We start from the raw sequence: 22655 nt of genomic DNA on the forward strand, positions 1-22655 counted from the left end.
ACTGCTTCTGGAGAAGAGGGGGAAGAGTGCACTTTGTTGTAGTCGTTATTCCTGTTATGTACCTAGCAAGAGGTGATTTGCCAGGCTTCCTTAGATGGGGTCTCCGATTGAGGAAGGCAGCCGCATCGTTAAGGAAGTAATTGACAGCGGCGCCTTTGACGACATCCGAAAGAACGTGAGTACCATCTGTTGAATAAAGGACAGCTGGTGCAGTTATATAAGATTTCATTTACTTGCAGGTGTTCGAGGAGCTGCGGCAAAGCTCCGCTTTACGGGATTACGTTCGTGAGCAGGTCGACAACAGCAAGACTCTCAGTGGAGATAGTGCCAAAGCATGCAAGGACCGAAAGAAGCTCCTTGAGGACCTACAGAATGAACTCAAGTATCTTGCGGCCCTTGGGACAGCTATGCCGAGTATTTACAGAGCTGACCCCGGAATGTCCTTTCCTTATTTTTAGGGATAGACTGGTGGAGAGAGCTTCCCGCCTAGTCTGGGAGATACTGACAAGCACCGATGGACGCGTTGCACAGGACATTGAGTGCAAGGTCAGTCTTACATTCTCCGCGCTTCCGAAGTGGACTTGATACACGGGATATAATGCATTCATTCAGGTACACGAGGCTGTCTGTCACCTCCACGATCTTCGCGAAAAGCAGCAGCAGGCTGCCACTGCAACCCAGCAACAATCCCTGCCCGCACCGCAAAGTCAGCAGATTTTATCAGATGCCGGGCAAGGCGCGTCCCTAGCCTCGCGCCTGGCGGCAACGTCCACCGCCACGCTGGCGGGGCAACTACATCATCAGCAACAGCCAAATCGACCGCCACCCCGGCATTACGGAGTGTACGGCAATCTATAGTACATCAGGATCCGTTCGGCCGAGTATTGAGACTCTATCCACACAGTGTGGATAAACACTGAACTGAAGCTCCAAGCGTCCGTACCATTCGTATTCACAAGCTCAGCTGCTGGGGTGTGCTCCTGCTGTGCCCCTAGTAGAGCTGATCCGGAATGAGGACCTGTGGCGGGAAAGCAGGAGAAGGTTGCCCGGGTGGGACCAATCTTGTGGCTTTTCGTGAAGTGAGAATTCATGGACACCCGCCAGCATGAACACGTCACGAGGCGGAAAACAAAACAGGTGCAGGGTGTTGTGTTAAGGTTGTTTCACGGGAGGCACATAGGTCATTTCGGCGTACACTGTGAACGCATGTTGTGGTGGTCTGTATGCTTCCCACGGCTGACTGGCTGCCGAGCCGTTTCGTTGGAGGGCTTTTTGTTGATATACACATGCGCAACATACCTAAACAACGCTAAATGTGTAAACCCTGTGTAATGAGCCAAGTCGCGGGGCGGCACCCAGCTGGTTCCCCCACCCGCCCACCATGTGCATGTCCCGAGCCGTCTCCTCCAAATTGAGGGTTTCGAAGTCCCCGGTGGAGTACAGCACTCGGGCCTCCCGCGTGGTCACGTTAACCTCCTGCGCGGTGCCGGTACCGTGCGGTCGGAGGGGTAGGAAGCGGGTTGAGGTGAGAGGATTCCCCCGGCAAAACGATTCCAGGGCAGGGCAGGAAAGGATTGAAGATAGGGGATTCAGGGGACCAGCCGCAGCATTATATAGGGATTGTGGACGGCGGGAAGGCTGGCTGGGTCCAGCAGCTCAAAGCAGCAGCAGTAGCAGCAGGATCATCCTGATTGTTGGTAAAGAGGCCGGCTGGGTCTGCAGCCCAGAACCTGCTCTGCTAGGGTTACCTGTATACAGCGTAAACACCCATCCCAGGTGTCACGTCTGGCTTAGATCCTCCTCCGCCACCTCACAGCACAGCAACTCCCAGTCCCTCCCCACCCCAACACCCACCCACCCACACCCACCCACCCACACCCACCTGTATCTCAATGAGGTACCAGAGGTTGTCATCAGGCCAGAACAGCTCTGCATGTCGCCCCACCAGGTCCTCCCGGATGTCTTCGGGACACAAGTAACGAACAAGACCACCCGTAGCGGCCTGGGGTCGGGAAGACGACGACTTGTAGCCTGCAAGGCAACGAACCAAACAACGTGAGGGGTGCCGGCCACAATGCCGGTGCAAGGAAAAGGGAACCCTAGTTTACATGTTCATCGACGTGGTGCCATGTGTACGGAAACAGCCATGTCCCGATACCAGCGGGTGCAGTGCCCTCCCCCACATAGCACAGCACTCCTTACCGGCGGGTGGTGGCCGCATGAAGGGCACGGGGGCCTCCGCCGCCACGGGCTCTTCGTAAGCGGGTAATGAGTCCAGCGGATAGTCCTCAAACGCGGAGGGCTGGGAGCGGGATAAAGGGAGAGAAGCAGCGGGACGCGATAGACGACGTGTTTGAAGTTGAGTTGGCTCTTGAATGCCCCAAGTTCAGGAAGCAGGAGGGGAACAAGGACCGTGGCAAAGCGTGTGGACGCGTTGGACAGAGTTCGTGTTTGCTCCGTTCGTTAGCCGAAGGAGGGACAAGGTTGCGCTGTTGCGCTCCCTGTGGCTGGGCCGATGCTCGCGTACGGCATGGTCGTACGACCTGGCAGGTGCAGCTACGTAGACAGTCGGCCCGTTTGACGTGGGGTTCGACAATCCCCGCGTCAGGGACTCCAGTAGTAAAGGGCGCCACCAGTATGATATTTATGATCGTATTTCCACACACTCCTGGGCCTCCACTTGCCCTACCTGCGAGCTCAGTTGCATGGCTGCAACTGCCGCCTTCTTCTTCACGGGGGCCTGCTGTCCCCCACCGCCTCCAGCACCGCCACCTACTGCCCCTGTACCTGCCACCCCGTCCTCGTCCCGAGGCCGCTTGCCCTTGCTGGCCACATTCTGCGTCGCGGCGGCTTTTTTGGGTGGCGGGGCAGGGGCGGGCGGCAGGGACAGCTCCTGCTGCAACGACATATTGAAATCCTCAAGCCGCGGTGTCTTCCCCCGTGTAGTGTCCAGTGCAAAGTCTTGGAGATACTCCAGGCCTGCATCGGGATTGTTCCGCCGCAGCTCCTTATCTAGGTCGTCTGTAACCCGCTCCAGTTCCAGTGCGTGCACCTCCAGCAGGTCGTGTGCCTGTTGTGCCAACTGCACTTTCTCCTCTGCAAACTGCACCAGCATCTTCTGTGCTCCTGCCACTCGCGAAACCAGCTCTTCATACTCCGGACTGACTGCCGGTTGCTGGTGTGCATGGGGCATCCCCAACAACACGCTCACGTTGGCTTGCAATTCTGACGACAAGTCGTTGCACTTTTCGTCAAGGGCTTTGATGGTGTTGAGGATGCGTTGAAGCTCAGTCGGGAGGCTCCCGGTGCTCTCTATGAAACTTTCCAGGTACATCACATTTGCAGAGTTGTGTAGGGCCATCACTATTGCTAAATAAAAATGTACCTGTTATAAATAAGCCATTAACTATCTGTCGGGGAGTCAATAGAAGAATCCGTCACCAGCAGCTTTCATCGTCATACATCTAGAAGCGCGCAGGTTTAATTTTAACCAATGCCTTAGCAGCTGCATCAAATACCTCCTTGCCTGTGGGAAAATCCGAGCAAAGTTACTGAGGGCCGTACTACTGCTGGATTTTCCATCTGCGATGTCTTTGTGGGCCACCGTTGCCCATAAAGGTAGCAGCGTGGATATACCTACAAAATCCGATCAAAATAAACCTGCCACGCACCAATGTCTTTACAAAGTCACTCGCGTTTCGCGTGCAAGTCGTCGGTTTGGGTTTGGTCGAGGAGTCCCTGCGCGTGCACACGCGCTCCTCCTCACAAACTGGCACCAATGCCTTGTTTATTCAACACATCGTCATGTCCTGAGTTGCGCCCTCGCGGCGGGCAGCTGGTGGCGCACGCGTCGTTATCCTCGGAGGCAGCCTGCTTGAGGCTGACAGCGACAGATGCAGCGGGCGCTGCTTCTGGGCACGTATCCCCCTCTCCCTGGGCTGATGGGGACGTATTGCGACTACAGCTCGCTGACGGCCGATACGTGTATGCGGAGGTCCTGGCAGGGCTACCTGCTCCCCGTACCAGACAAGTGCCCCCATCCAACCCGGTGGGAGCGCGGCGGGAGGGGTCCATCAGCCCACCGCAGCTCCTGTGCCAGGGCATCAGGTACAGAGTCCGTACCGCTGCTGCGCGGGGGGCGGCGGAGGCAGCAGCTTCGGAGGCGGGGAGTAGTTCTGTGCAGCAAGAGTCGGGCGGCGATGGGCCTCCAGAGAGTCTGGTTCTGGAAGCCGTAGGAGGTGAGGGAGCCTTCGCGTTCGCGTTGGCCGTCTGCCTGTCGATCGGTTTGCATGTCTGTCTGTTGGCCCTGCACTGTCCAACGACCACAACCGCCACATCACTGCTGGAAAACGGGCGTCCAACGGTGCAGCAGAATGGTTGGCTTACCAGAGCTGTGGTCCACCTAGTATGACTGTGAGATAGTTCGTTCGCTGGTCAGTGCGCACCCCAGGCGGCAGATGGCACCTCGCTGCACAGCACAGCTGGTGTGTCTACCGGTTGTGAACCACACACGGCACAACCCCCCCCCTTCACTCCCCTTCCCTCCTCTCCCTTCCCCTCCCTTGACCCGTTGGGGATATAGACGCACCGGGGAGGGCCCAATGGTCTCCCCCCGCCACCCTCCTGCACAACAACCCCCTACCATTCCCAGTACCGCTCTACTGCCCGCTGTGTATCCGGCAGGGGCGCTGTCTCCTCCCGCCATCAGCACTAGCAGTAGCGGTACCAGCAGTAGTGACCCGCTCCGAGCACTGCTACAGCTGCTGCAGTCCCCGCCCCGGAAGCATGCAGCTGCGTTGCGGGCCTGGGCACCTCTGGCGAGTCGCCTGCTGCGGCCACCGCAACTACCACAACTGACTGCAACAGCCTCCACGTCCCCAGCACACCAGCAGCAGCAGCCGCAACCGCCAGCTGCCCAACCCCTCCCTGCTGCTACTGCTGCTGCTGCTGCTGGTTCGACACTGGACGGTGTCCGGGTGGCCGTGGTGCGGCGGGTGATGTCGCTGGACGAGCTGAGGGGGGCGGCTGCCAGCCATCCGGGTGCCTGGTGTGACGGCTCAGGTGGGGCTCCCTGGAGGGGGGCTGAGGGGGAGAGGAGCCGCCCGGGGCTTGTCTTACGGAGGGTCTGGGGGATATGGGGCCCTTGGGTTGGGGCTGACATGACCAGGAGGACAGGACCCGGTGTTACGGGGTGTTAGGGGTCGAGTGGTAAATGAGAAGAGACGAAATAGGGCCTTATGAAATGTTTTTGTTTTTGGGGCGTACGGCACGGGGCTTCTTACACAGCGGTACATGAATGCCGTGGTGGCTACTTGGGGGCAACCGAACAGGATCGGTGTAGGCGTCTTGGTGCGGGTGCTGCTAGTCTTACCACTGCAGGGGCAATCTCTTACCTCCCACGCACCCGCACGGGAGCCGCAACTCAACGCTCCTCGGGGGGTCCTATGTTCCCTGCCGCCTGTGTGTGTATGTGTGTGTCTCGGTGTGTCTTGGAAGGCAAACCCCTCCAACCGTTCATCTGCTCCTTTTTGCAACTGTATGTACGGCACTGTGGCTCTGCTGCGGTTGGGGCCGGTTGACACCCCCAACCCCCCTAGTATTGGAGTATCCGTCTATGTGTTTTCCTTTCCGTCATTTATCGTCTGTGCTTCGTCATACCGCCACCCCACCCCCCACACCCCCACACCCGCAGGCCCCTCTGACCGGGGCCCCGCGGAGGACAACCTTGCGGTGATGACGGCGGGGGAGGTGGCCAGTCTGCTGGAGGGGCGCCGGGGGGTGGTGCTGCTACAGCTACACATAGGATGGGGGGCGCACGAGGATGTCCCGCCGTACGGACCGTACAAGCCTCTCGTACTGCGTCTGCTACGGGAGGCGCTGGAGCGTCCAGACATTGTGTCGTACGTCAGCAGCGCCCCGGTGCCGGGATCTGCGGTCGGTAACCCTTCGTACGGCATGACTCTGGTGCTGTGCGGGGACAGGGAGCCCTTCCGGTCGTGGGGTGCACATCTGGCCAGTTTCGGTTGCCAGGTTGGTTGGGACCCGCAAGCTGCGATGTGACGTGGTCTCCACGGGGCCCAGCGTTGACCGGGGGAAAGGGGGGCTGTGGTCCATGTGGCTCAGGAGGCGAAGAGGGAGGGCAATTTGGAGTGGGAAGGGCAATTTGGAGTGTGCATAGAAGGTTTCGCAACCCTGGGGGCCTAGATGGTGATGGTGGGTGCTAGGGGTGCGTGAAAAGAGGTGACTGGAGACCCCGTCATGTCGGGGCCCCACCATGCATGCTTCATCGCCGAATAGAGCCGCACGATGACGATGATGATGACGTGGCTGATGTGGCCGCTTGCCACAGGCAGCGCTGGAAGCTCAGTCGCCGTATTACAAGCTTCTGATTGGGCGCATTCTGGGTTACCGGGAGGACAGCATCTTGCACCACATCAAGGTGCGGTTGGGTCGGGTATAAATGTACGTATGTGTGCGGAGGGGGTGTACTCCAGGAAGCCCTCTAGCGCGGGGGCCTCATATGGGGCTCCAAGACATCGGACTGACTGCGACCCGCACTTCTCCTCGTTGGCACTGCCGTGCTGCTGCCGCCGCCACATGCTGCCCCGACCGCAAGCCCTACCCACGTACACGTTCCCCACATTAACGAGGACCCTTTCCCCCACTACTGATGCATATACGGTGCACCGCACCTGGGGGGTGCGGGTGGTCCTACCCGGACGGTACCTTCCTCCTCCTCGCCGTTGTTTGCTGGCATCTGGTGGTCCTGATGTGTACGACAGGAGGCGCACGGCCCCACAGCCCTCACCCCCCAGGTGGCCACCGCGGTGGAGCAGCAGCTCGGGAAGCTCAGTGCTAAGAAACCTACCCTACCCTGGAATGTGAGCTCCAGGGGCGGTGGGGGAGGAGGTGGTGCAGGGGGCGGAGGGGGAGGGGGCAGGAAGAAGGCCAAATAGCGGCCATGCCCCCGGTTGACGTACTCCCAATGTCGGTAGGCGGCTGCCGGGATGTACCACCGCCGCCACCACCACCACATAGAGGACACACACTGGAAAGGCCGAAACAGCCGCTTTGGAAACCGCTGTTTCTAATCTGTACCCGGCAGGATGCGAATGTGGTGGTCGTTTCGGACATGAGGGGTGCTTGGGTTGGGCTCACTCCCCTTTTCGGGTTTTGCAGCCATGCAGGGTGGTGTGTAACACGACTCATTGGGTGTACCGGGCGGATTGACGGATCCGCATACGGGGAGGACCGTCCCCAGGTCCGGGTCCCGCCCGCCTATGTGGCCTCTAGAGTGCAAGTGCGCGGTATGATATCAGAGGGAACAGGAGTACGGACTGGAACACGGGAGCAGCAGGTAGAGACTAGGTAGCTGGTGAGGGGTGGGAACGGCACTCCGAGAGACACTCGCCTGGCCAAAGGGCCGCATGGAAAGTCCACACTCCTCTCCTCTCCTTTCTTTCGTGACTGGCGGATGCCGCCAAAGAGCTCTCCTCCCTTAAAAGTGCGGATACTGAGTACCCGGGTAACACTGTCTGTCTGTTTGTCTGTCTACCTGGAAAGCAGTTGGCGCCAGAACAAGCCACTTCCTCCCCCTCGGCTTGCCATTGTGGTTCGCAACCGTGCACAAGACACACACAGCACACTATTAAAAACTATTAAATACACGGGGGGGTGTACTCGCGGCCCACTCGGAGTAACCCTATTCGCACATCCGCCACCCGTACAACCCCTCAGAAAGGATTTAGGGCCGCTGGACGAGTTCAGCCATCGGAGCATCCATTTAAGTACTAAGATCTCTTCCATCCAGGCGTCTCTTTTCTTTCTTTCGGTCGTTTCGTGTATTATTACTTTCCGGGCAACCCCCCCCTCTGGTGGGTGTACCCCGCAATCACGATGGCGCCAAAATAAATCTTGAGCCTTCACCACACCGCACCACACCACACCACAACGCACACAAAATCATCTGCACGTGAGTAATGAGCCATCGCGATCTGCCCTGCCCTGCCCAGACTCCTGCGAACACCCTCCCCCCTTCCCCCCCAAAAGGGGAGCACCCAGTGTTGTCCAACCTAGCCCCACACCGCGGGGCCCGCTGGGTGGGAGCAAACACTGGGAGGAACTTAGTGGTGGCTCCGAGCACCACCCGGTATCTGCTAGCCCAAGAGCCCCCCTGCCCCCTGTCACCCCGCATAGGAGCGAAAATAGACCAATGTGCTGGTGCTGGTGGGGCCCCGAGCAGGTGCAGGTCGGGCCCTCAAACGGGAAATCCAAAATCCCGGTCCTTGAGGACAGCCGGGGCTATGACCGTCCAGCCGTACAGCAGCGCGCACACCCAGCCACTCGCCACCTTGACCCAGGTACTGGCCCAGCCCTTGTCGATCTCAAAGGCGGTGGTGGACTGACTGACGGCCCAGTTGGTGAAGAGCATGGCCAGGTAGCAGGAGGCGGTGGCAAACACCAAGTGGAAGAAGTCGGGACGGTACGGCAGCTCCTGTGAGTCGTCATCACCTCCAGAGCCTGCTGCACTCTTGCCCCCCCCGAACATGTCCCGGCTTGAAACGCCTGTGGTCAGGATGTAGCAGTGATCAGAGGTGCGAACGCCAGGGCGAAGCTCGAAAACCAAAGCAATCGCAAAGGTCAGGTCAGACCCGGTCGTCAGCTCATCCGGCCATGTGGCCTCCGGAAGACCGGTGTCGATAGCCCCGACCGGGCCCGAGCAACCACCGCCACCACCATCAAAGCCTCCAAAGAAGAAAGAATGAAGGAAACGCATCCTGCTGCGCGTACCTAGCTACTACATTCATACATACATAAATACATACCTGCATCCAGAGTCGTATAGATGACGGCGGCCAGGGCGATGAAGAACGCCACCACCCCCACCCAACCGCCCGCGCTGACACCGCCGCCCCGCACGCAGCGGTTGGCTGGCTCAGATGCCAGCGCCGAGTAGGTGAGGTAGGAGCAGTAGAGCCAGACCGCCCCCGAGGTGAGCAGCCCGGCGGTGGGGGCCCTACCGGGCACGAACAGCACCCCCACCAGCAGCAGCCCCACCACCAGGTTCCAGGTGATGAAGAACAGGTTGAGTGAGCACGAGCCGGTTGGGGCGTAGTAGTGGTAGGTGATGCCCGTCAGGACCTGGGGGACCGAAACACACACCCATGTGCAAGGAGGATGGAGAACGAGGTGGTGGGGTGTCCAAATTGCGGAGAGCGGGGGAGGGGGCACCGGGGGCGGGAAGGCCCCCACGAGGGGGTGGGCGGCGAAATGCGGTCCAGTGATGTGATGTGCGTAGGGGAGGGGAGGGGAGGGGATGGGAGGATAAACGTTGCCGCGGTAGTGGTGATCCCCGGACGGCTTGGCAGTGATGATCAGAGAGAGGCGACCGTTCTTGTCATGCGAGAGTGGTACCCCCGGGGGACCCCAGCATGGTGGTGGGGGTGGGGGCGGGGAGAGGGGCACAGCACAGCCAGTACCCCCGGCGACCTGGGGGCCGCAGCGCCTCCACTCCAGTCCGGGCTCAGTCCGTAGCCCTCCTGACCCGACCCGATCCGAAGCCAGCAGCACAGGAATACACACACAGACAAATCGACCAACGAAGCGAGCGCCTTAAACGCAGCATACCTCACGCCAACCACAGCCCCAATCCCTCCTTCCCTACCCCCTACCACCCACCCCACCCCCCACCCCACCACACCTACCAGTCCCCCCCCAAAGCTGACTGCAGTGCCCCCCACCAGCACCGCCCAGGCGGCCCGCGTGTCCCTCTCCACCAGCCACTCGTTGATCTGCAGAGGGGCACGTAGGGCCCATGTGAGCCCCAGCAGGGGTCCCCATGCAGGGGGGGAGTAATCGCAAGCCGGTGCTGCCGTTTATAGTGACGGTAGTGGCTTTACTGATTATGATCATGGTGGTGGTGGTGGAGGTGATGGTGGTGGAGGCGCAGCAAGGCGTACAAACGCGGCGCGGCAGCCAAACCGACATTAACCCCCCACCGCACCTCGTACACAAAGTTGACGAGCAGCACCAGCTGTAAGATGAGAAAGACACCGCTGGCGTATCTGGCAAACTGGGCGTATCCGTACAGTGCCGTATTGGGCAGCCACATGAAGCCGATCAGGGAGCCCAGCCACGTGACCAACTGCAACAACCGAAAATAACGGACAAGGGGCAACAATTGAAACACAGTTGCGAACGGGTACTGAAGGCCCAGGACTCCCCCACCGTCACCTCCCAGGACCGCAATGGAAGCTAGGCTAGATTCAAAACACACATCCGCCGCGAGGAGACCGTGACGAGGCCTTTCCGTACATTGGTACAAGCCATTGATCTTACTGTCTTTGCTAAGCTCAGCTAAGTGCAGCGCCCCTTCACACCGGCAGATCGCGTGTATGCCGTGGAGGGCGGCATCCCTCCTCCTCCCTCCCTCCCGTCTCACACTCCCTGCCGCCCCCCCCCACCTGCCACACCCACAGCCCCGCATGCAGATCCACACGGGGGTCCTCAGACCGCGTGAGCAGCAGACACCCCAGCAGGTGGGCGCCGAAGTAGATCAGGTTGGCGAAGCTGACCCGCAGGGCCACTTCCTTGCCGGCACAGGAGCGGACCAGGGTGGGATCGGAGGACTGGGGGTTGGGGGGTTGGGGGGGAATCCGGCAGGCAGGGGGTCAGTCGGAAAGCCACATAGGACATCCCCCCTTGGAATAAGGCTTCCCCGACTTCCTCACCTGCTTGCATAACTTGAAGGAGCTGACTTCCCGAGCCAAGAATTCGCCGCCATAATCGCGAAGTACCCACACAGCGATGGCTGTGGCTGTAAACCCGACACAATAGAGCCATTTTGCGACGGTAAAGCGCACGCGAAGGCTGACGTCCCACCCGCCAAAGCAAATTAGTGACAGACACATGTCCGCGGAAGAGAGGGGGCCTTGCGACGGCAGCGATGAGCGCGGCGATCGGCCCCCTGCTCGTCCAATGTCACAGAAAAGGAACCTTTGACGCTTCCCTGCACAGCTGACAGCTGCAGTCACCTAGGGTGTTCCATTGCCGCGTTCAGCATGCAGAAGTATTGGAAGGCTACAACTTGCTTAACTTCTCTTTCCATGCTAGGCAGCTGTGTAGTATCGTCATAAGGTTACTGTACTAAGTGATTCTTTGCGTACATGTATTTGTGGACAGAGAGACACTTTCGATTTACAACACCTTCTGGTAGTTGCCTTTGAAAGTTCCTCGGCAGCTATAAAACCCGAACAGCTAACACAGAATCACAAATTCGGAGAAGTAATATCTTTTAATGCAAATTCCGACTGCAGCAATAAGCTACATCGATGCACGCATTGATGTCAGGGCCGCTTGCTAGGAACCAAAACGGCCTACCGTTGGCCAGGTGCTGTACGGACATTAGCAAGTGTAGGTACATAGTGTACATCAGTTACAGTTAAACACCTGAGCTCTTGAACCCGATAGTCATAATGAGAACATAAATGCTTTGGAGTTCCAGTTATCGCCAAGCCTGGACCTCTGAGCTAACCATGTGCTCAGGGCATTATGAGGGCACCAGCCGCGAGAGCAAGGTGTAAGTCCCCCCTGCGACCAGGAGCACACCGCTGGCCGGCGTCACCCAGGCGGAGTACTGCCGCAAAGCCATGAGCTCCTTCACCATGCCCTGCAGCATAAGCGGATCAACAGTGATTAGCACAGAAACAACGCCAGCAAAACTGTCCCACGTTTTCTCGAGCCGCAGTCGGTAGCTGACGCCCGACACCGGCAGCCGCAACGGCAATAGAAACTGGACCCCCTGTTTTGCCGCCGCACCCTGTCCGACCCTGTCGTGAACCAGGCCCGCCCCCTGGCTCACCGTGAACGAGGCCGCCAGCAGCAGCGGCCCCACGTACCCGCACGTGTACGCCAGCAGCAGGGCCCCGCCCTCCAGCGGGTCGCGAGTGGCGGACACGTAGGCCAGCAGGGTGGCCAGCACGGGCGTGCTACGGCCGACCAGGTGCATTGCACCCACAGCGCGGTACCACACACAGACATACAGAGCACACACAGGCACATGGAGCACACGTCAGGCTAGGCCCGGATGTGCGGTAAGGACTCCCAAGGTCCCGGGGCCAGCACCTGCCGGCCATAGCGCTCCAGACGCACAACCCGGGGGCGCCTGACGCAGGGCACTGGTGCCCCCAGGAGCTCCCGCCGGCAGCCAGAGGGCTGGACTTCTTGCAGAGGCTGTACGGTAGGGTGCAATAAGATTTTGCGGGAGTGCTGTACAAACCTGGAAATCGCCAACCACCCGCACACCACCCGCACGTTCAGCACCACCCGGGCTACCCCGCTGACCGCCCCTCTCCCACACACCGACCTGCACGGCGAGGCCGCCAGTGCGAATGTGGCCCCGGCAAGATAGGCTTGCAGTGCCGGCGGTACCGGGGCTTTACGGACATCGACGTCCAGGGAGGGCAGTTGCAGCGGGAGAACCTACGGGCGGGACACAACGCAGCAGGGCAGTACAAGGCAGTACATGGTGGAATCTCCTCGCCGCTGTAAACTGGATGTACGGCACGAACCTTTCCTGTGTTCCATGGCTTAAGAGCAAGACAGCGGTCCGCGCCACGGCTGCAGTGCGAGCGAGCGACCCGAGTCACCGGGGACTGAGGACGGACTGACACGTCATGCAGGGTAGGCCCTCCAGGGTGTGGCGGAGACCCACCTCCAGCAGGTTTAGGCCCATGACCACCGCGACAAGGCCCACTGCCACGGGCAGACCGTCACCAATTTGGCCATAGGCGCGGCCCAGGAACGATGAGATGACCCCCAAAGCTGCGAGAGTTGTTGCCAGGCCGAAGGAAAATGCGAGCGCCTGCAGGTCGGGGAGGCCCACATGGGAGGGTGGAGGTGTCACGAAGGCACCAGTGGAGATTGGGTGCCTCGCAAACCCGCCTGGCTGACTGAAGTGAGACCCCTCCCGCTAGCAGCCAATAGCGCCCCATGCACCGGATGGACCCCTCGCAAGGTGGAAGGACCAACCTGCCGGACCGCCGTCCTAGTCATGAGGAGCGCGTCATGAGGCCCCAACCCTCAGCGTGATAATACAGTGAACGTTATGTCGGTCACAATGTGTATTTGGAAGCGGGCGCTCTTACCTGCGCGCTGAGCGATGGTCTATCTGTCCCGTCCTTGCTGTACCCTCCGATATACCCTATCGTCAGCGGTAATACGCTCAGCGTGCATGGCGACAAGCTAGTTACGAGTCCCGCGCCGAAGATAATCACATAAGTCAGAGGCGTCACACCTGTCATAGAGATATGTTAGTGCCTCGGCTCAGCCACATAGGTCACCAACGGCCAACCTACCCGAGAGCTGCGACGCGACGAGTGCGTCCGCAGATTGCCCTGCTGAAAAAAGGCCCTGCCAGATAGCATCCGATGCCTCAGATGTCTGGTAAAGGACCTGCTGGTCAGTCCGGTCAGTTGGATTTGTTTAGGTCATCGCCACAAATAAGCCCACAAACCTGAGAAACGCTAGCTTGTAGACTTGTTTGCGATCTAAAGTGCCGGATGACACGTCGCGTAACTGAGCGTCGTAGAGAGCAAATCGTCGGTCTCCATGGCGATTGCAGACTCTGATATGTGTTTGCGTGCATTTTTTCTCTTAGTTTGTCGTGTTAGATGAAGACGCTCGGATAATTTTTAGTGACATCACACATGCTATTCCTAAGCAAAGGGAGGCCAGAAACTGATACAGGAACGTTATTTGTCGTACGTTTATTCCGCTACCGCATGCGTCCCGATCATGCGACGCATGGAGTGGTACACCAGCGTCCAAAATGCGTCGCCATTGCAAACTTGGATAGTATGACATCCTTGGGCTCAAGCATACTTCTCTCATAGGTTTATATGTATTACTTGACAGTAGGGTATTCGACCAGTTGACGTTGAATATCCCCTTCTTCCCCACCCCTTCCCTTTTCGGGAAGCAAGACCAAGTGTAACGCCTCCCTTGCTTGCAGCCTGGACAGTTTCCATGCACCCATGTTGTGAAGCGAAAGGCGCCTTTGTGAAACCGCTTAAATGGGGTTGGCCCCCAACGGACCGTTTGCGAGTGCTCCGTTTCCAAGCTAAATAGATTTTTACTACATGAGTCCATTGTACTTGTTGCTCCAAATGGCCATCCCTTGAAACACACATCCCCTCCGGTCCCCCAGGCAATGCCAACCCTGCCCCTACCCCATGCGTACGACGTGTGCCTTTTCCCTACCCGAAGCCATTTTAGACGGGTAACGTAACGCAAGACGCAAACACACCCGGATGTGAAGGCATCTTGGTATTTCCCTGGGCCCCAGCACGTTTCCGCCCCAAAGCCTGGTGTGATTCCGCTTAAATACCTCGCAAACTGCTGCTTGAATCGATCTAAAATGAGCCCATGTACATAATGCTTCATGTGGCGTCTTCAGTGCACTGCAAATGGACGGCAACGGGAAAGCGATGGACTTTTCTCTCGTTACAACCGCTGCGAACCAGCTGCGTACGCCTGACAGCAACAGCACCTCCAGCAAAGCATGACAAGCCATCAAAGCCGCCCTGCCAAAAAGGAGCCGCCGACGTTCGCCTGCAATCGCTGCTGCGGCGGCGACCAAGCTAAAGCTCCACTCCAAGCTCCAGCATAAGCCGCTTACTCATCCTCCTCAGCATCGTTATCCGCAATGTTGAAGTATCGGAGCTCGTAGACGTTCCTGTCCTTGTTAGAGGCAATAACGCGCAGCCAGTCACGCACGTTGTGCTTCTTGAGGTACTTCTTCGTGAGGTACTTAAGGTACCGCTTGCTGAGGTGCGTCTCCGCAGTGACGGTCACCTTGGTCTTCTCCTTAGCCACCTTAATGGAGTCACCCAGCACACCGGTCTTGCCGTCCACCTTAATCTTATCGAGCAAAAATTTCTCAAAAGAAGAAATGTCCATAATCTTATCCTCCACCGGCTTGGCGCAGTCGATGGTGAAGACCAGGGCCTTCTTCTTCGCCGCGCCCTTGGCGGCCGGCTTCTTAACACCAACGGCCATCTTTAAAAGCAGCGGCTACACGCGTGCACGGAAGAAAGAGTTACCTAGGTAGCAAACACAGCTTTTCTATTCACAAATGCCGTTCCCTGTACGGAGGCGCCTCCATAACTGTTCCAGCACTCTCAAGCCCGACAGCATTCCGCTACGGTAGAGATTCGTTTACACAACGACAATGACCACGATGCTGCTCGAAACATCTCCAACTTTCGTGCTGTATATGACAAGGTATTCCTCCGCCGAGCACTCCGCGGATCCAAACTTGCCCAGCATATAGGTAGATGTTATGCCCGTTTCGAAAAGAATTAATAAGGATCCAGGAGACCGTGACCGCCGCATTCGCCGCTCAAGTTAAGTCTGTCAGCTCGGAACCATGAGCTCCGGTTTCCATGGTACATCGTTAGTTGCTAACGGGTTTCCTATCTTTGCTGGACCCGGCCCGAGTGGCCTGCTGTTGTAAGGGCACCTGTGAGCACGGGGCAACAGTTGCGGGAGACCAGTGTTGCAAAGCTCGTGCCAGTTGTAGACAGGGCTCGGCTGAGGGGCAGGAACAGCCTGTTCCCTTGGGTTAGCTTGCAGGTTGCGGGCCAGGTCCGGTTTACCAGCCGGGTTCATGTGTCGGGTTCATGTTCAATTGCCGTATCCGGTTGTAAGTAAGCTCTTCTCGTGGTACAATAGGCAACGAAGACAGGTGCAATCTAACCATGCTGCGATGCAGTTGGCATGGTGGTATGATTGCACTGCCCGTCCAAATATGGGAGGGGAAGTACCTAGAGGCGGTAGGCGTGCGGCTACCGCTGCGTCGGGAAGCTCGTTCTCCTCCTCCTCAACGTTCCCATGATAGTGCAGGTATAGGATGGTGTAAGCTGGGATAGAGCTGCGGTTCGATGGCTATACTTCTGCTGTACAGCTACTGCAGCTCTTCGCAAGGTGCACCGTCTGCTCAATCCTGGCACCAAGTGTTACACTCAGCAAAGCGCGGGGCCCCCTCGGGTCCTGCTACTTCTGTCACCATTCACTGATACATGAGTGTCGGTCACTTCATAACACCAAGAACTTGTGAAGCTTCTGAAGGAAAAAGGCATGGCATGCTGAAAAAGTCGAGCTTGCAGGAAAGGGCTTGGGGTTCTCTACCGGGTCCCATAGAAGCCCTGGGGCCGTTGTTCCATAACTGGATGAAACGAATTACACTTGGTGCTGCTGAACAATAGGTTCATTTGACCAAGGCTTAAGGCGCCAAGAGGTTTTCAGCAAGCCGTACAATGGCGTACACGGAAGGTTCTCTTAGCAAAGATTGCGAAAGCAGCACGCTACAAGGCAAAGTTGCTTTAATTCTGTTTCTGTCCGAGTGAAACAATTGTCTGTCCTATCGTCTTAAGTAAATCCCTTTCAAGGATTCGACGATCGACTGGCGTAACGTTTGGTTTGACAACTTTGCCATCCAAACCTGGATCGACCTTCATGTCTAGTTTAGGGCGGAGATGTGCCTTCATCGCGTTTCTTGTCGTTTTAACGGGCAGGCTTTCCTTAGCGCAGTCGCCCAGCATCGTCGATGCGATAAGATCTAAATCGCTCTTCTATGAGACCTTCAATGATAAGGAATGGGAGTCCCGATGGAGTCATTCTCGGGACGCCAAGTACAACGGCAGGTTCATAACGGATGCCGCGAAAGGGTGGACAGACAATGGACTCAAGGTGTGGCCGTGGATTTCGTTGCATTTATTATTAATAAGGAATCTGAAACGCGGTGGAGTTTGGCAGCTTTTAAGCGCAAATGCAGTTGACAGCCTGAGTGGTTGACGGTACGGGCTCTTCGGCTTCGGTCAACCGCGTGGGACTTGCAAGTGGCAACGTCACTCGCGAGTGACCCAACAATTTGGATGGATTATATTCATGGAAAACCCTGGTGATCTCACGCAGGATTGTGGCCTGTGCTCACATCAAGGAAATCCAGCGTTCTCTCGACTTGAACCTTGACGTGTGCAGCGCCCTCATGTCAGTGGCAGCACCACGCCTTGTTATGCGGTTGTCGGGAAACTTGTGTTGCACGTGCTTTTCCTCAACTGTCGTTCGTCTGTCCGACTTCCGCCCATATGCAGATTCCCGAGAAGAACAAGTACTATGGCCTGACAGCTCTGCTGGATGCACCCGTGGAGCCGATTGTGGCGAGCAGCCCCAAGCCGCTGCCCCTTGTCGTACAGTACGAAGTGAAGTATGACGAGGGGGTCACGTGCGGCGGTTCATACCTCAAGCTTCTGACAGCTGACCCTGACCTTACACCGGAAGGTCTGGTGGACAGCACGCCGTACTCGATTATGTTCGGACCAGACCGTTGTGGTGGTACGAGCAAGGTCAGCCGCCATCATAGTCGGCTTGGGGGGGTTGGGGCTCCAGGGGGGCCAGCTGGCAGGGGGAGGGGGATGAGTGCTGCGGCCTCCGAAACCAATCGATAAATGATACTGAAGGTCACAACGGGTTGTCGATCCGTATCGTATGTCGTACACAAGAAGACTGTCTCACCCAAGCTCGTGCCGGAGTCTGCAGCGCCCGGAAGCCGGGTTAGGGGAGGGGTTCGGGCAGCAGCAACCGCAGCAACAGTAACAGTTGGTGCTGTGTCTTTGAACCCACACCCTATCCCAACCCTGTTGTTCACCCACCTTGCCTTCCCGATGGTCCTTCCGGCGGCGCTAGATCCACCTCATTGTACGGCACCGTAACCCCGTGAACGGGACCATCACCGAGAAGCACCTCGCCTCCCCGCCCTCCCCGGAAACCAATGACTACACACACGTGTACACACTCAGATTATTGTGAGTGGGGGCCGGGGGGAATATCGGGGGGTGAACCACGGGGGGTTCCTGTGTAGCGGGGTGTGCTGATGACCCGAGTTATTTGGTAGCTGGGGCTCCTCCTCTCCACCTCTCAAAAGGGCAACCCGGGGTTTGATGGGGATTAAGCCCGCCGGCATTCACCGTCCCCCCCCCGCCGCTTTTCCTTGGACCACATACCAGCCTCCCTCCCCAACCACCCCAACCACCCCAACCACACCCCTGGTGGCAGTCCCGACCACAAGTACGAGATCCTGGTTGACGGCAGCCTGAGGTCCTCCGGGGGCCTTATGGAGCCCACCACCCTGCAGCCCCCGCTGCTGCCCCCCCTGGAGCTACCCGACCTACAGGACGTTAAACCCGCGGACTGGGTGGATGTGGCCCAGTGAGTGGCGCATGGGGGGAAGGGGGGGAATTGTACGTGTATGTGTTTATGCATTTGTGTGTGTCTGCAGTCGTATGTGCGAGGGACGGTTGGCGAGGTGGTTACTTTGTGCAGTCTGAGGGGTCAATGGGGCCGAGGGCGGCCCCTTCCTGGGGCTCATTGGGGTGGTTTAGGTGGTTGTCTGTTTCATTTTTGTAGTTGTAAGGCTTTTGCTGGAAGCGTTGTCGCTCATTCGTCTGTCTGTCTGTCTTCCTTGCTTCGCCCGGGGCGCAGGATCCCCGACCCGCACGCCGTCAAGCCCTCGGACTGGGACGACCGCGAGATGGTGGAGGATGACAAGGCCACCAAACCCAAGGGTGAGGGTGGCGTGGGGAATTTGGGGGGATGAATATGCATGTGAAGGGCAGCCGTGCCGTACATGTGCAGAAGGCGGCATATTGGGGATGAAGCGCTAGCCGCTGAGTTACCAAAACTGTCTAGACCTCCCATTGACCCGGACATTATGGCTGCCTGATTAGGCGATATCATGTGGAGGGGGAATAGCGGTGACCTGGTGTCCTAATGATATTCCTGAATAGCCATTTGACGTCAGCCGCTGGCGCCCGAGGGGGTGCTCCCCTCCTCTCAACTGCTAATCTGTGTTGCATGATGCGGACGGGGGATCTGGACCGGCTCGTGAGTTAAACGGCCGGGGAATGAACGGCCTCCCTGCCCCAACCTGTCCCCACTTCCGCCTGCGGCCCCGCTCGCGCCACTGCCCCCCCCCTGCCCCCCTCACAGGCTGGCTGGAGCACGAGCCCGCCCTCATCAATGACCCCGGTGAGGAACTGCTGCTCGGGAGTGAGGGCAGGGACATACATAAGTATGTACCCACATACATGTACAGATATACACACACGCGCGCACTCCTGGGTGCTCGTACGACATCCCCAAATTGTCCCTCCGTCCCGCCCGGACCCCCCGCTAGGTGATTGCTGATAAGACAGCCGATAGCTGGTGTCACTGGCCATGTATATACCGTCGTACTGCCGTACTGCCACCCGTTTCACCCCAGGACCCTAACCCACACCCGTCCCTCCCCTTTTGGCCCCCTCACCGCTCCACCACCACCACCACCACCCCGGGACCGCAGCTGCCAGGCGCCCCGCGGACTGGGACGAGGAGGAGGACGGCCAGTGGGAGCCCAACCAGATCCCCAACCCCCGGTGCAAGGTGGGATGTGGCCCCTGGGCGAGGCCCTTGAAGCGCAACCCCGCGTGGAAGGGAGCCTGGAAGCCGCCCCTCATTGACAACCCGGAGTACAAGGTGGGGTTGGGGGGGAGGGGGGAGGGGTGGCTAGGGAGCGGCACGGCGGGTAAGGGGGCTCCTAAACTGGGGAACCCTCAGAAGGCGGCTGCACTCGGCCAGTTGGGGTGCAGTGCGGTGGGGCGTGTGTGTGTTGGGTTCCTCAGGCAGCCGAGTGGGTGATTGCCGTACCGGCACCTAGCCAGTTAGGTGGTATGGTGGTTTGCCGAATCAGCTTTGTCAGGCGATCTCAACCTCTGGGGGGCACCTGCAACCCTCATCCCTCTTCCCTGACTTCTCCTCCCTCTACTCCCGCCGCTTCCTCCCTCCCTCCCTCCCTCCCTCCCACCGAACCCCGTTATTGCCAATCCCCCTGGCCCCCCCCCCCTAGGGTCCCTGGGTTCAGCGGACTCTCCCCAACCCGGACTACTTCGCGGAGGAGGAGCCCCTGCGGACCGGAGTGGGGCCCATCGGGGGGGTGGCGCTGGAGCTGTGGACCATCGACAGCGGCTACATGTTCGATAACATCCTCATCACGCGGGACCTCGAGGTGGCGGAGCTGGCGGTCAACCAGCTGTGGAAGCCGCGTAACGAGGCGGAGGTGCGGCAGGGGGGGAAGGGAGGGAGGAACGGAGGGCACCCCTGCATCCATATGTGCGGAGGAGGTGGGTAGTGGGGTGGGTCCTTCCAATCCTCAGCTCGGTGAGCTCGCTCTCCTCCCCCTCTCACCCTAAGCCCCCCTCCCCGCCCTACTGCTGCCCCTCTACCGGGCGGTGTGGTTGGGGGCCCGGATGCGGCTCTCTTCCCCCCTTCAGCGCCGGGTGCAAGTGAAGCCGGTCGAGGATGCGAAGGAGCTGGCGAAGAGGAAGAAGAAGAAGGCGCAAAAGGGGTCGCGGTACGGCATTGAGCAGTTGAGGCAGTTGACCGAGGCCTTCCTAGACTTATTCGAGGTGGGTCACAACGGGCGGCTTTCCGCCCCTCGCCCCTCGCCCCTAGTCGGCAGTTGTTCTCCTCAATGTTATCGTCATAGGCCACCCTGCTCCAGTGGAGCTGCCGCAGCGGTGTCCTGAAGCGACAGCATACACATACAGATACACACTCTATTCCCCCTTTCCAAAGCTGCTATGTAACTCTCTGCGCTGTTGGATCTACATGGCCGCGTAGGACGGTGCCGTGCTATCCCCCCTGGCTCCGTACCTGGGCCCCTTCCTCGACCATCTCGAGGACCAGCCGGACTCGCTCATCCTGCTGGTGGGCCTGGGGCCCCTGCTGCTGCTCACTGCAGTGCTGCTGCTGCGGGGGGTGGGCTCGGGCGCCCGGAAGGTGAGCGGGGGGGGGGGGCTGCTTGTTCTGTTGTCACACGAGCTGACAGACTGGGCGCCGTGAGGACGTGGATGCAGTTAGAGCGCCGATGCCACCTGAGGAGACGTAAACCCGTATGGGAGATATCACGTGTCATGTCGGGGGAGTCCGCCTCATGTGCCACGTGTGTACGGCAGCAACTCCCGTAAGTGTGCTAACTCCCCCACCCAACCCCCCGGGGGCCCCCACTGGCACCTGATCGGTGCACACGACACGCAGCCGAGTGCCGTAGCCGCCCATACCGCGGGCGGGGAGGATGTGGATGCAGCCGGGGAGGGTGCGGGTGAGGGTCAGGTCAGCCCGGCAGCGGACGGGACTGCTGAGCCGGTGGGGGCGGCTGAGGCGAGGGAGGGTGACGATACCGGGGATCAAGAGCCGGCACCGGGAGCGGAGCAGGTCGAGGAGACAGTTGAACAGGTAGGTGAACAGCGAGCGTGGTGCTGTGCTGCGCTGAGTGGTGACGATATTTGGCTGCTAGCGCAGTCCCCCGCTTGAGAACCCGCAGGAGGGTGCGCATGAATGGCGGGGAGGGAGGGAGGGAGCGGAGCAGTGCCCTTCCCTGGACAGTCTCCGATGGCGTCCTTGGGTTCCTTAGATGTCCTTGAATGGATTCGGTGGGGCGGTAGGGCGGTAGGGCTGCAATAGTCATGCTTTGGATTGGGATTTGGATTGGGATCAATTGGTGTACGACAACATTCCGACACCGAGATGATTTTGGGGTCGGCCCGCGCAATCTGACTGGTGTGTTCCCTCTTGTGTCGTACATGCAGGCAGAAGCGGCGGGTGAGGAGATTGAAGAGGAGGATGAGCTTGTTGCCTCAGGCCCGCGTCGTAGGACCCCTCGTGTCGCTTGATGTTGTCTGTGACGTAACAAAGAATTTGAACACATTATTAACGATCATTAAAACATCTAATGCATTCAGCATATGGGCATTTATGAGGGGAGCAAATCACCTCCTTATGATGATGATGATGATGGATGGACGTGTGAAGGTTGGTCCGATTAAGAATGGTCGTGTTCGGTCTGAGGGGGTGTTTTGGACGGTGGTGACTTGTTCGGTGATGGTAGAGTCTAGCCAACCTATTTGGCCAACACGTGCGTCAGAGGCTGCTCCGGTAAGAGGACATCACAACTCGAGTTGTCTTGGGGTTGTGGGTGACCGGGGATCCGGTGGCTGGGTTACCTGTAACGCTAAACATTTATAAGGGGGTGTCGTGGGAAGTTGTGGGAGGCCTGTTCGGATACCTTGAACCCGCATACGCGAGTGGTGGGTTTAGCTACTGTCAGGACTTCCAGCTGCTTGCCGCGCCAGTAGCTAGGTGGTCAGCTAGGTAGCTGGGGCTGGCTTGCACGTCCCGAGGTAGGAAGGTTAGCAAGGCATGACTCCAAATCTGCCTGCCATACGGCTGTGAAGTACGGAAGGCCATGTGGCGAGGGAAGAGGCGCCCGCAGTCGTGGTGCCTGCTGACCTGAGACTTCCGCACCGGCCAACCTACTTAAAACACATTCGTGTCCTGCACACCACACCATATGTAATACGACATGTTCCATGAAGCCGAAACCCCCCTAGGGCTGTACGTCCTTTGTACGGCAGCATATCCCCGTTGCCGGGTGCTGCTGCGGGGCGGGGCGAGCTTACTTCATCTTGGGAGAAATGTTGCTCAAACAGGTAGGTTCTAGAACGGGTGAAGTTTGTGCCGCTGGTGCGTCCACGGGTACAACCTGTAATCGTGAATGACCT

The 22655-nt window shown here is 58.7% G+C and overlaps 6 protein-coding genes across 6 annotated transcripts; 2 read left to right on the top strand and 4 right to left on the bottom strand.

Moving 5' to 3' along the window:
- Positions 1–541: 541 nt before the first annotated feature.
- VOLCADRAFT_107495 (uncharacterized protein) lies at positions 542–3361 on the bottom strand (the record flags this gene model as incomplete). Its single annotated transcript, XM_002956971.1, has 5 exons — positions 542–1018; positions 1381–1476; positions 1883–2031; positions 2203–2302; positions 2690–3361. The coding sequence occupies 5 exons, from the start codon at positions 3359–3361 to the stop codon at positions 992–994; spliced, it is 1044 nt and encodes a 347-aa protein (XP_002957017.1). The 3' UTR covers positions 542–991.
- A 417-nt stretch (positions 3362–3778) lies between these two features.
- On the top strand, positions 3779–7091 carry VOLCADRAFT_119573 (uncharacterized protein; the record flags this gene model as incomplete). The annotated part of the gene is made up of 6 exons (XM_002956936.1): positions 3779–4238; positions 4684–5061; positions 5693–6030; positions 6350–6439; positions 6783–6881; positions 7041–7091. 6 exons carry the CDS (start codon positions 3779–3781, stop codon positions 7089–7091), a joined length of 1416 nt encoding a protein of 471 aa, XP_002956982.1.
- A 393-nt stretch (positions 7092–7484) lies between these two features.
- VOLCADRAFT_77374 (uncharacterized protein) lies at positions 7485–11270 on the bottom strand. The gene is made up of 6 exons (XM_002956972.1): positions 10731–11270; positions 10464–10628; positions 10004–10144; positions 9696–9791; positions 8822–9141; positions 7485–8555 (listed from the first exon to the last, which is right to left on the bottom strand). Exons 1-6 carry the CDS (start codon positions 10908–10910, stop codon positions 8258–8260), a joined length of 1200 nt encoding a protein of 399 aa, XP_002957018.1. The 5' UTR covers positions 10911–11270; the 3' UTR covers positions 7485–8257.
- Positions 11271–11548: 278 nt separating this feature from the next.
- On the bottom strand, positions 11549–13455 carry VOLCADRAFT_67654 (uncharacterized protein; the record flags this gene model as incomplete). The annotated part of the gene is made up of 6 exons (XM_002956973.1): positions 11549–11668; positions 11861–11987; positions 12365–12480; positions 12713–12862; positions 13146–13294; positions 13356–13455. Coding segments are annotated over 6 exons (762 nt in total), but the record flags the coding sequence as incomplete, so codon positions are not given.
- Positions 13456–14673: 1218 nt separating this feature from the next.
- Positions 14674–15057, bottom strand: rpl22 (component of cytosolic 80S ribosome and 60S large subunit; the record flags this gene model as incomplete). The annotated part of the gene is made up of 1 exon (XM_002956974.1): positions 14674–15057. One exon carries the CDS (start codon positions 15055–15057, stop codon positions 14674–14676), a length of 384 nt encoding a protein of 127 aa, XP_002957020.1.
- Positions 15058–16410: 1353 nt separating this feature from the next.
- On the top strand, positions 16411–22462 carry VOLCADRAFT_77379 (uncharacterized protein). Its single transcript, XM_002956937.1, has 12 exons — positions 16411–16749; positions 17154–17405; positions 17746–17864; positions 18115–18267; positions 18541–18623; positions 19048–19086; positions 19400–19572; positions 19943–20152; positions 20367–20501; positions 20716–20874; positions 21133–21330; positions 21684–22462. The coding sequence occupies exons 1-12, from the start codon at positions 16516–16518 to the stop codon at positions 21765–21767; spliced, it is 1839 nt and encodes a 612-aa protein (XP_002956983.1). The 5' UTR covers positions 16411–16515; the 3' UTR covers positions 21768–22462.
- The last annotated feature ends 193 nt before the right edge of the window (positions 22463–22655 follow it).

The sequence above is a fragment of the Volvox carteri genome, assembly GCF_000143455.1.
Source record: "Volvox carteri f. nagariensis unplaced genomic scaffold VOLCAscaffold_67, whole genome shotgun sequence".
Lineage (NCBI taxonomy): Eukaryota > Viridiplantae > Chlorophyta > Chlorophyceae > Chlamydomonadales > Volvocaceae > Volvox > Volvox carteri.